Raw genomic sequence first — 13,205 nt, 5'->3', positions numbered from 1 at the left:
GCCTTGATGTTAAATGTCCCTGTGCAAATGCCGTACATAATTTTATCCTTTCTGGGGCATGTGTTAAAGAGGAATTAATGAGTGTATTTGCTTAACCGTAAGACAAACACATATGAAAGATATGACATGTGAAAGATAAATCTCCATCAGAATATGAAAGATCCTCTGATCTTTACTTTTAATTGCTAATGAAGTTTTAATGTAGTGTATTATGTAATCAGGATAATTGAAAACATGTTCTTTTCGTCCTTTTCTGCTGGTCATAGGCCTCTCCAGATAAAATACTCAACATATTCAAAATTGAGTTGAGGGTCCTGGAATTGGATGATGAAGTTCAGATCAAAGCTAACTGGGAAGAAGGAGCTGTGTCCGAATTGCTAAGCTCGCTCAAAGACAGTGTGCCCAGGGCCACAGGAGCCCTTTATGACTATGTCAACAAGTACCACCAGGAGTACACGGGACTTGATCTGAAAGATGCTACTTTAAAACTGAGGAGAGGCCTACAGGACAGCGCTGATCAGGTGTATCAAGGGGCCATGAGGCAGATTGATGAAGTGGACATGGAGCTCCAAAGGATGGCCAGAGGCACCACTGAAACCTACCAGCAGTGGAAGGACAAGGCCCAGAGTGTGTACCAGGAACTGTTGGCTCAGGAGGACCGCAGTGGTTTCCAGAGACTCCAGAAGAAGGTGTCAGACAGCTTAATAGGAGTTACTCAGGGATACAGCGTGACAGTCAAGCATGCGACTGACTTGTTCATTGATCTCCTGAATGTAACCAGATTCCAGCTCCCAGGAAGAGCCAGGAACTACACTGCAGATGAGCTCTGCACTGTGGTCATACAAGAAATAGCGAAGCGACTGTCCCAGGTACATTCAAATATCCATAAAGGATTACATATACTGTTTTCCTATTTACTGTACCTGATGGAGGAGTCTGAGTTATACAAGGAACTAAACAATAAATTTTCTTTTACATCAATGTGCAATCAACTAATAGATATGGCCTTGGAGTGTATGAAAACATTTCTATTTTTCTCACAAGAGATCCAAAAGGCACTCAGTTACCTCCAGTCTACCATGATGACAGAGATGCTAAGTGATCTTCAAAGGTCTCTACAAGACATTTTCCAAGAGATAGAAAGTGAACTTAAACGCTTCAAGGAGAAGAAATTGACTGATTTCATTAATCAAACCCTACAGAATATCAATACAATCTCTGACATATACATTTCATTTGTTTTTAGATTCCTGAAAGAAAACCTAAACTATAACTTTGTTGAGTTTAATAAACTAATCCAAAACAAACTTCAGGTAGCTTCTCAAGAATTACAGCAGCTCCTTCAGTATGTGCAGGCTCTTCACCAAGAATATTTTGATCCAACTACGGTTGGCTGGACAGTGAAATATTATGAATTTGAAGAGAAGGTCATCAACCTGATCAAGAACCTAGTAGATGTCCTTAAGGACTTCCATTCCAAATACATTGTCAGTGCTACTGATTTTGCTTCCCAACTCTCAAGTCAGATTGAACCATTGATACAGAAAAGTTTGCAGGAGTATCTTAGCATCCTTGCCAATGCAGAGGGAAGGGGGAAAGAGAAGATTACAGAGCTTTCTACCAGTGCTCAGGAAGTAATTAAAAGCTGGGCTGTTGCAGTGAAGGAAATCATTTCTGATTACCACCAGCAGTTCACATATAAACTACAGGAGTTTTCAGACCAGCTCTCTGATTACTGTGAAAAATTCATCTCTGAGTCTAAAAGATTGATTGACCTGTCCATTCAAAACTACCACATGTTTCTGAACTATATCATGGAGTTGCTGAAAGAGCTACAATCAGCCACAATCAATGACATGAGCCCCTACATAAAGGTTGCTCCAGGAGAGTTTACTATCACCTTCTGAGTTTTTATAGCAATTCTTCAATTAGACTTTCACATAGTAGGGAAAAAACTCAAACTGTATGTATTAATATAACTTTTGACCAAGCCAGCCCTATAACAGTTATAGGCAGCTGGCTTCAAGCAGAAGCACGTATGAACTGGACCCACACTGAAGCTGGCATCAGTTCTCTGAAGGTCTCTGAACTCTGGGGAATGACATTTTTTGCAAGTTCAAGAAAACCAGGATCTGAGTTATTTTGCTAAACTCTAAGAGAGTGAGAACAAATAAATTCTTTATCGTGTATTATAACACTCATCGTGATTCATTCGCATTGAAAGATAGAGAAAATGAGAGTATTTATTCAACTGTCTGACATTTCAAAACCTCTGGAACACATACTGTTTTGAGTGATAGGGGAAAAGGAGAATTTAAGAAGGGACATATTTTGCCACCTGAAAGGAAGTAACTGATCTCAGAGAGTGTATTTGCCAAGTGAGAATGAAAAATTATTTGCAGAAGCTTTCACATAATTTGATCCACAGGAGCATCTCATTATGTGACACACAGTCTTCCTCAGCAATCAGTCTGCATTTGCCAGGCAAGGCTGTCTGCTAGGCTCTGAGATAAATCACCAGGCCCTTTATTTCACTCACCTGCCAGGAATGGAGAAGGAATGGCTAAGAAGTCCTAGCCCCCAAGGACCTCATGATAGTAGGGACCCTAGAGGCTCCCTGAAGCTTGGCCAGGATCCATTCATGGCCGAGGAGGTAAGGGTAAGAGAGGAGGCACTGGCATAAAGCATATATTTATGCTGTTGAGTTTCTTTATTTCTCCAAACTTAATATCCAACCATCCTAAGTGTAATCAAAACCTAAGTGTTTCCCTTGCTTCATCCACTCACCTCAAACTCTGATCTTAAACACTGGTAACATCCAGTCAGGGATTTTCCAGGTGACTCAGTGGTAGAGAATCTGCCAATGTAGGGGACATGGGTTCGATCCCTGGGTTGGGAAGGTCCCTTGGAGAAGAAAATGGCAACCCACTCCAGTATTCTTGTCTGGATATCCCATGGACAGAGGAGCCTGGCAGCCTACAGTCCCTGGGGTCACAAAAGAGTTGGACACAACTTAGCAACTAAACAACAACATCATCCAGCCAGAGCATCCAAGGTGAGCTCTGGTGAAGAAAGGCTAGAAGCTGATATCATTGGGAAGGGCAGCTATAACATTCATTTCAATGGCACTTGAGGACAGAGGAAGGGTGTGACCATTGGAGAGTAGGAAATTGCAGACTCTCATCCCTACCTAAGTCCTACATGAGGCCTATTTGGAAAAGGCCCTTCTTATTCCCAAATACCTTCAACCTGTACCATTCTTTCATGAAGTCTTCACATTCCCTTCTTGAAGGCTACTCTTAAAATGCACAGCATTAGGAAACACATTAGCCTCTTGGTACCCTTGCAGGATTCTTCTGTCTAGAACTGAGGTGCCAAAGAGAGTCACTGCTGCTGCTAAGTCGCTTCAGTCGTGTCCGATTCTGTGCGACCCCATAGATGGCAGCCCACCAGGCTCCCCCATCCCTGGGATTCTCCAGGCAAGAACACTGGAGTGGGTTGCCATTTCCTTCTCCAAAGCATGAAAGTGAAAAGTAAAAGTGAAGTCGCTCAGTCTTGTCCGACTCTTAGCGACTCCGTGGACTGCAGCCTACCAGGCTCCTCCGTCCATGGGATTTTCCAGGCAGGAATACTGGAATGGGGTGTCATTGCCTTCTCCAGACAGTTTAGTGAACATTTATTAAATGCTTCTATGTGCTATACACAAAACCTCTATAGAGGAAACAAAGATCAGTAAGATACAGTCCCTGGATGTTTGTCCATCTGTTTATCAGGGGTGGAATGTGCTGTCCCATCATGGATATATACAAAGTATTATGAAGGTTTATTACAGGAAAGGATAAAAACCAAGAAGTATTCATGGAGACTGTTGAAATGGATCTTGAGGATACATAGACTTTGACAAGAGGTAAGGGCGTGACTTAGCAGCAGCAGCAGCAGCAAGGGAGAAATGACATTACAGAAGAACATAGCAAAGAAACAGAGTTAGGTATGTTTGAAGGTAGCCAAATCGAGGGGAGACAGGATTAGAAAGGCAGCAGAGGTCTTGAAAGCTGGTACTTTACTGGCTGGAGAGGGCATCCAATGAAAGTGTTTGAATAGGAGGGTGAAATGAGTTGTGACTTAAGAAAACTGGTATCACAGCTTCTACAGGATGAATTGTCATGGGATGAATCTGGATTTGAGGCTGTTGCAAGGTCCAGGTAAAAGATACCCAACGTCTCAGTCAAGTCATAGCTGCTGAGAATGGTGATGGGGTGGATACAAGAAGCATCAGGAAGACATAACTGACAAATTGACAGAGCTGTGGGGCTGATTGTTAAGGACAGAAGGGATGTGTACAAAAGCTCTGAGGACTGGAACTGCCTGGAAGATTCACTGGAGACAAAAATGGCTGGGATGACCCAAAGAACAAGGAAGCAGAATGAGTCAAGCTGACTTCAGAGTTAAGAAATTTTGAAACTGCATAACTTGCAGACGAACGGGGCATCAGCATAAACATGAGGAATGTGTGGGGGACAGATTATTAATGTAAGGCATGGACTTATAGCCGGTCATGTGGGATCACATGGTATGCTTCAGGTTGCATGGTATGTCCATGCAGAAATATCTCCATTATTATATTGGTGATGTGGGCTAGAGAAACTATCCAGAGAAATGGGAATGAGGGATTATTTTAACCAATTGTATTGATTTTGTGTCCTTATACCTACCTTTAGAAATGTAACAAGAAAACAGAGTTTTTCCTCTTGTATAATTGCCCTATTGACCTGAGAGTGAGCCAACATGTACATGTCCTGAGAACATACTGTGAGATGATGTGGAAAGTACTACTATAAACCCAGCTATTCCTCCCGTAAAACAAATATCCGAAGTTGAAAACCAACTAAGAAATGAGATAATGGACCCCAGCCCAGGTCCCAAACTTTGGAAGCATGACCAAGCTGTGTACTTGGTTTGACTCCCGGATTCTGCCTTAGGCCAGTGGCTCTGTACCCAGAATAAACCTTGTAATAATTAAGTCTCTTGGGAGTGGGTACCACCTGGAATATCAGGAGCTCTGTCCATTCTCTTTGCTTTTCCTGTGAAGGCTGGTCAGTTGAGGAACCCAATTGCCCTTTACCTATGAGATGAGCAAAGTCCCCTCTGACTGCTTATTCTAGGTCCCTTTTCTGCCTCTAATTTATGACTTAGTCCCCATTCAGTCAGAGAAGGGGCCAAGCTGGCCCTCAAATGGGGCCTGTAACATGGGAGCCAGGATGGACAAACAGATGTTCCCTCTAAAAGTGTCTAATAACCAGAGATAAATGTGCAGAAACAGACCCTACCTCTTAGCTCATCCCTTTGTCTCACTGTTTCACATTAAGAGGTCAACTGCACTCCCTTCAAGCACTCTGTTTGTTGGTGGGATGGTTGGGTGGTCACCAACAAATAACGTTCCAGGGCCTCGTAAAAGCTGGTGGAGTAGGTACACATGTTTCTAGGAGGAAAGGGCCCTGCCCTCCTCCTCCTGTACAGACTGGCTCACTCCTCCTCCAAGTCTGAGCAGTGCCTTGCGTCAGTGATATCCAGGGCACTACGCACTAAGTTCTGATCCTTGTGTTAACTTCACCTTCCACTGGCACCACTGAGGCCCAGTTTTAATCAAGAAAGACAACTATGGCCTTGGAAGGTAGGCTGGCCCAGGAGCTGTGGCCCCACGCTTGTTTCTAAGCTGTGGCTGGGCCATAGCTGTGTAGCATGAGCACCACATGAAGCAGAGACAATCACACTTCAGACTCTCAGCTAGAGCGTAGACTGAGGGAAGGGTGGCTCGGTCGGCAGCCCGGCTACCCCTGGATCCTCAAGTGGACTCGCCACTCCTTCTCTTTCATCAAGTCGGTCCAATTCAGGCTGGCATGTAGGTCCCTATAGAGCAATGAGACTCCAGGGAAGCTCCAGGAGCCTTGTTCCAAGGGTTGGGCTAGATGGATCAAAGCTGAGGACATTAGAACACTCCTGGAATGTTGGAACACTCCTACACAATGCCTTGGAAGTTCATGGAAAGAAGAGTTAGAAAGAGGACAGAGTCCGGCAGCCACTACTTCCCTTGTCTCAAAAGAAAGCTAAGCTCTGGAGCCAAAGTCAGACTTCCTTTCTCATGAGTTATATAACCTTGGGAAAGTTACTTGATTTTTTTAGTTTCATCTTTAAAATGGGAATCATAAAAGAATAGTCTGAAGTACTCTGAGCAGGATTAGAGTGGTTCCCCCTTACATTATAGAGTTGTAATGAAGATGAAATGAAATAAGGTACCTGAAATACCTGGCACATGGTGAGTAAACTAATTGATTGCATCATTTTGATAGAAGCAAGTGAGCAAAATATAATTACAGTTACACACAAGCATATAGAGGAATTTTACCAACATAAATGGAGTGAGAAGGTAAGTCCCAGAAGATTAAACACAGCATGATACCTGTTCAATAAATTCAAAATCAACTAAAACTAAGTTTATCTTCTGGAATTATACTTTTAAAGGAAAGAAATGGTAAACTCAAGACTCAAAAGAGGTAACATATGGTGGAAAGGCAGGGGTAAGGATGGGTGTATTAGACTTCTCAGGAGAAGCAGAATTGATAGATAAAACAGGAAATTGTCTAGAAAACAGAGGCTAAGAAGTCCCATAATCTACGATATGCAACCTGGAGAACCAAGAAAGCCAACAATGTCTGTTGAAGGCCTGAGACTCTGGTGGCCAAAAGTATAAGACTTGATCAAAGTCCAAAGGCCCAAGAACCAGGAGCACCAATGTCTAAGGGTAGGAGACAATGGACATCCCTGCTCAGGAAAGAGCAAATTCACCCTCCTCTGTCTTTTGTTCCATCCTGGCCTCAACAGATTGGATGGTGCTCACATGTAGAGGTGAGGGCCATCTGTTTCACTCAGTCTACCAATTCAAATGCTAATCTCATCTGGAAGCAACCTTATAGATGGCCAGAAATAATGTTTACCAGCTACTGGGTATCCGTTAGCTCAGTCAAGTTGACACATAAAATTAACCATCACAAAAGGTGAGGACACACAAGAGGTAGGTGTGAATTACATCATGCTTTCACCCTCATGCTGAGCGATGAGTTCAGGGCCATTTACTGTATTTCCTTGGTGGCTCTGATAGTAAAGGATCCTCCTGCTATGCAGAAGACTGGGGTTTGATCCTTGGGTCTGGAAGATCCCCTGGAGAAGGAGACGGCTACCCACTCAGTATTCTTGCCTGGAGAATTCCATGGACAGAGGAGCCTGGCAGTCTACAGTCCATGGGGTTGCAAAAAGCCAGACACGACTGAACAACTATTTTTTAATGTTATTAATTTAAATATATTGCTTTTTTATTCAAAAATTTAAAGAGAGAAGAAAAATTTCCAAGGGCCTGACACATATTAAATACTTAATTTACTTTGTGGTTCCCTTTCTTTATGGCATCAACCTGGGATTTTTGGATGGACAAACTCCTCCCCTTTCAAAAAGAGAATTGTTTCATGTCCTCAGCAGCTATTTGTTAAGCCCCATCTCTAAGCCAGGCATTCTCCTAAGCATTCAGAGATGAAGAAAGGCTCTGCAGTGGGAGGCTGGGGGAGGGCCAGATGAGAAGGACTCACAGGCACCCCAGGGTCCCAGGGGACAGTAGGGGCAGCGAGGGAAACTAGATGTGGGGTCCTGGGAGTGTCACCTTTCCTCTTGATCCTCAAGCCAGTTCGTTTGGTCCATTTCTTGTGGCATTTCCCATTGAATCTCCTTTCTCTGATGTCTCAGATCACTTCCTGTGCCTGTTTTGTTATCTTGACCTCTGGTCAGCGGTCTTAATACCACAGGTGATGGATAATGGGAGGTCACCTTTGCTGACTGGGGCCTGATACTTTGGACCACCTTCTTCCCTTTCCTCTAGGTTCTTGCTCCCACGCCAAATTCGGTGCTTTTACATTTCAGCTTTTCCTCCCCGGCCCTGACATCCAGCCTCCCCAGTCACCGGTCCCCTAAGCCACGCAGGACTGGCTCTCATTCTATAACAGGCACAGGTGTAAGCTGGGGTAAAGGGCCTCCCCTCAACTCTTGTGTAGGGGGAAAGCCATGGGGCTGGATGGAAGACACATGAAGCCTCAACTCCCCAGTAACAGTAGGGAATAAGCCAAACATGGGACACACCAGCCCCAACCCCCACTCCTTCTCTGAGGCCACTCAGATTCTCCAAGCTCCCCACCGGGCCACCATATCCTGGGAACCCCCAGTGGAAATCTTACCCCTTAGAAGTCCTCCATCTGGCCAGTGGGGCAGTCTCCATCTCCAAGCTTGCAAGAGTTTCTCCACGCAGTCTGCAGGCCTGGCTCCTGGCTCCATCTCTGCTGCAGGCCTGACTGCCTCTGGGAAGCTGCACAGGTCCCCAGCCCCGTCTCCTATGGTCCTTCCAGGACTGACAGGACTGACCATGATGTGCCCCTCTTTGAGCAAATCCAACATACACGAAATACAAGCCTGAAACTCACTATGCAACCGTGTGTTGGCTGCTTGGATGTGCCCACACTATCCAGCCTCCAAGGTCTCCCTCTTTTTTTTTTTTTTCCTGTTGAGATTTTTATTTTGTATTAGGGTAGAGCCAATGACAAAGGGACTCAGCCATACATATACATGTATCCATTCTCCCCCAAACCTCCCTCCCATCCAGGTTACCACATAACATTGAGCAACTCATTGAGCTCCAGCTCACATAGCACCCAACCCAAGGTCCCCTAACACATGGCTGTCCCATCCCTCTAGGGCTCTTTCCCCCTCTCCCTTCAACTTTCCCCAGGTCTCCAAACCCTGTCTGCCCCACGCAACAGAGGAAGACTCCTGTCACTGCAGAGGGCAGAACAACTTGACTCTTCTGTGATTATGTCTGGGGAGGCACTAGGGCCTCCCGTTTTATAACCCAAAGGTCTTTTGACCTATTTTACTTTAAGATAAAACAAGGCATCTTCTTATAAGGAAACACTTTGCCTTCTTTTTAGGCCAACAGGTTCCAACTGCAGCCAGCTTTAAAATATTAAAATTTTTTCTACCTTTCACAAATTAAATGGGGCAGTGATTCATCCTGCCATATTTTTAAAAGAAGCTGTTTATCAAGAATTCTTTACTCAGGATTTCCCCAGTGGTCCAGCGGTTAAGAATCTGCCTGCCAATACAGGGGACACGGGTTCGATCCCTGGTCCAGGAAGATCCTACATGCTCCAGGGCAACTGAGCCTGTGCGCCACAGCTGCTGAGCCCACACACCCTAGAGTCTGTGCTCCACAACAGGAGAAGCCATCACAATGAGAAGCCCACAACATCACAACTAGAGAGCAGCCTGTGCTCACTGGGACTAGAGAAAGCCCACACAGCAACAAAGACCCAGCACAGCGAAACATAAATTTAAAAATTAACTTAAAGAATTCTTCATGCAGTTTTCCTGGGACAAGGTAGATGGGTAATGGAAGCCTGCATGTATTTGCTTACTCCCAAAAGGCTGAGATGAAAACCTTACACAGGGGAGATTTAGTCAAGTCTTTGGTTTTGTGGTAAGAGATGGGTCCTGTGGATGCAGGTTCCTGATGGAATATTCTGTGTGTTTCCTTTTGGTGTCTAAGGGAAAGAAACATGTGGAAGATGGTGGAGGATGGAATTTGCAGGCAATTTTTCTTCTGCAAAAAAAGTCACTTTCATTGGAAGGTGATTTCTAAACCAACTACATTCCTGACTCACTGTACACATTCACTGCTGCTGCTGCTGCTAAGTCGTTTCAGTCGTGTCCAACTCTGTGCGGCCCCATAGACGGCAGCCCACCAGGCTCCCCCATCCCTGGGATTCTCCAGGCAAGAACACTGGAGTGGGTTGCCATGTCCTTCTCCAGTGCATGAAAGTGAAAAGTGAAAGTGAAATCGCTCAGTCGTGCCCGACTCTTAGCGACCCCATGGACTTCAGCCTACCAGGCTCCTCTCTCTGTCCGTGGGATTTTCCAGGCAAGAGTACTGGAGTGGGGTGCCATTGCCTTCTCCAACACATTCACTAGGTTCAAGAAAATGCAGGTGTTCACTTTGATAAATCAAAGAATATTTTAACTTTACAGTATAAGAGAAACTGATGGAGAAGATTCTTGTAAAGCAGTGTCCTTGTATCCTGCAAACCATTCTACCTAAAATGAATGTTCTTTGCAGTTCAGGGTTTTATGGAGCTTTCTTCAATCAGGGTGGTACTCAGCCAGGTCCTACTGAGGTCACTGAGATGGCATGTGGTAAATATACCAGCTTATGCCAGGAAGGATTTGTTTCTACTGTTACAGAAATACTTCTATTCTAGAAAGTTAAGCCGGTCACTTGATTTGTACATGTGGTACATTTTCCTCACAGAGGCCCCAGACTACAGGGAGGCAGATGGTTCCCAGCGCCCCATCATCACTGACACATACAGGAGGGCAAGGTTATCCTAGGGGTCAGTCATCGGATCTTGACTCCTCCTGCCCCTTTGGCTACTCAGCGAGCTTTGCCACCCACCCCCAGGCTTTGCTCATTCCCTTCCCCAAGCCTGGAACACATTCCCCCGACTCTGTAAGTACTATTCAGAGTCCCCTAGAGTGTCTCCTCCTCCAGGAAGCTTTCCAGAACCTTCCAGTGCTCTCCTGAGCTCTGTCAGCCTTGATCATCCATCTGCCCACAGGGCAGCCCATCTATGATGTGACCACTGGGCCTGACACAGTCTGATCTCACTGTGATGCCTCAGCCATACTGGCCCCGGGGCCCTCTCCTCAGAGTGGGAATGAAGTTCCCCGCTTCTCTCAGCCCGCTGTGGGGAGAAAGTTTGGCTGCGCTTCCCCAAGAGAAGGAATGACGGCACATCCCACCCTGGAGGTGGCCCTACTTCTTTGGGCCAGCCAGCAATCTCTCTGTGGTAGAAAGGGCAGGTCAGGGGCTTCCCTGGTGGTCCAAGGGTTTAAAAATCCACCTGCTAATGCAGGGGACATGGGTTCGATCCTTGATTCTGGAAGATCCCACATGCCACAGAGAAACTAAGCCCATATGCCACAACTACTGAGCCCACTCGCCCTAGAGCCTGTGCCCTGCAACAAGAGAAGTCACTGCAACGAGAAGCCTGCCCACTGCAACCAGAGGGCAGCCCCCTTGTGCTGTAACTAGAGAAAGCCCGGGGGCAGCCACAAAGACCCAGCGCAGCCAAAAATAAACTAATTTTTAAAAAAAAGAAATAAAGGGCAAGTTAGGTGGAAACAAGACTGAATTTGGGGGTCAGGAGGACTGGGCTCTGATCGCAGCTCCCCCTCACTCGCACCTCTGACCTAAGTCTGGGAGGTCACGTATCCTCCCTGAGTCTCCATTTCTTCATCTTATAAAGCTCATTCCAGCAGGAGCACAGGAATGGCACACACTCCGTCCGCGCACCACCTGGCGCACAGGAGATGCTAAGCACCGTGCTTTTGTGGGAAGAGGATGGTCCAGGCTTTCCCAGAGCGCCGAGCCAGCCCCGGACGGCTCTGACCCAGGCGGGCTGGCTCACCCACCCGCCCAGCACAGGCTGCCTCTGCACCAGCATGGTTCCTGCAGAAGCTTTCTCTTGTCAGACAGAACACACGCTTCCCGTCAGCTTTTATTTCAGTGGGGGCTTGCTTATGAGCAGGGCATTCTGTTCTCGGAATTTCTTGTTAAAATATTTCATTTAATTAAGTTTTTACAACCAGCTCTGCTTTGTGTCTGTCAGAAGGTGGAGGCCAGGGCCGCCCTCTCCTCAGCTCCCTGGGAGGCCGGGTCACGGAGCCTCTGGGGAGAGCCAAGCCCCCGCTGGGGGCTGGGGAGGCGGGGGGGAGGAGAGCCATGTCCCTAGGGCTCAAGGCTTGTAGCCACCATATCTGGGATGGTCAACAGGTGGACGCTCACGACAGGCCCCACAGAAGAGCTCAGTACCACCAGAAAGGTTGCCTGCGGGCTCCCCATGGAAACCTCTCTCAGCCCAGGAACTGCCCTGTCTCTGAGCCACACAGCCCAGAGCCAGTACGCTGTAGACAGTCACAGCCACCTCTTAGTGTCCCCAAAACTCCAACCAAGATCCGCAGCTTGTTGCTTTCCTTCCCAGGACCCTTCCCTCACCCACTCCTCTGCCTGTTCAAGCCTCAGTCAATTCCTGCTCCCCGGGTCCCTTGGTCAGAACTGCCTGCTTCCTCTTGCCACGTCATGAAATGGAGATTGCACCCCCGGCCCGATTGGTCCTTCATCCATCCTCTCATCCTGGCATGCTCAGTCACTCAGTCATGTCCAACTCTTTGCGACCCCATGGACTGTAGCCCGCCAGGCTCCTCTGCTCATGGAATTTTCCAGACAAGAATATTGGAGGGGGTTGCCATTTCCTTCTCCAAAGGATCTTCCTGACCCAGGGATCGAACCTGCATCTTGTATGTCTCCTGCATTGGCAGGCAGGCTCTTTACCACTCGTGCCACCTGGGAAGCCCTGCTTCATCCTGGACTGCCGGATTATTGCCTGCAGCTCACCGGGCCATTGAGGATCAGCCCCGTCTCACACACGGGTCACAGTTCAGGGCCTTGCTAGGGAACCTCAGGGGCTGCTGACTTTACCAAGCCCTTTCTCCCCTAGAGCCGGCTGCCCCTGAGCCGGAATCAATGATCAGGGAGGAGGCAGAAGGTGCTGATCCCCTCCCCACCACCCATGTTTTGAAAGGTTACAGAGCATGGCCGCCTAATAGGTAGAACACAAGATCACTTAGATGGGGATGGGGGGCTCAGGTGAGCACATGGGTTTGTGCAGGGATGTGGTTCACGTAATGCCCAGCACCCTGGTAAACTCTTTACACAACCAACCAACCAACGCTTCCCTGCTTGTCTCCCATGCTCCCTGGCAAAGCTCCTCCAGTACTTCTGGAAAACAGGACCTAGGCCAAGAGGGCCTAGGAGGGTGGCTGTCCTGCACACCAGGCTAAGGCCACAATCCGACCTGGGCCAAGTCTCGGGGGCACTGGAGGTTCCCCAAGGTTCCCCCTTCCCTTCTTCCTGTCCCGGCCTGTACCTGCCCTGAGGGAACCACTGTGGCCCCTGGATAATTCTAGGCCCCTAGTGGCGTTGCTAGGAGTCCGGCTGCCACCTGTCAGGAATGTGCAGTTGGGGACGTGGCCGAAGGCGCTGTTTTCCCACACTC

At 47.2% G+C, this 13,205-nt stretch overlaps 1 protein-coding gene across 1 annotated transcript in view; it reads left to right on the top strand.

Annotated features, from left to right (window-relative positions):
* APOB (apolipoprotein B) overlaps positions 1-11,738 on the top strand; it is a 51,524-nt gene extending 39,786 nt beyond the window's left edge. The window contains exon 29 of the mRNA XM_086323594.1: positions 267-11,738. Within this exon, the coding sequence (XP_086179720.1) occupies positions 267-1,907 (1,641 nt within the window). The 3' untranslated portion in view covers positions 1,908-11,738. The remainder of the gene's footprint in view (positions 1-266) is intronic.
* Positions 11,739-13,205: the final 1,467 nt, after the last annotated feature.

This window comes from Bos grunniens, chromosome 11 (genome assembly GCF_055505025.1).
Source record: "Bos grunniens cultivar Pamir isolate PY7600 chromosome 11, Bosgru_T2T1.0, whole genome shotgun sequence".
NCBI lineage: Eukaryota > Metazoa > Chordata > Mammalia > Artiodactyla > Bovidae > Bos > Bos grunniens.
Note: the sequence above shows the minus strand (reverse complement) of the source record. Positions and strands in the feature narration are given on the sequence as shown.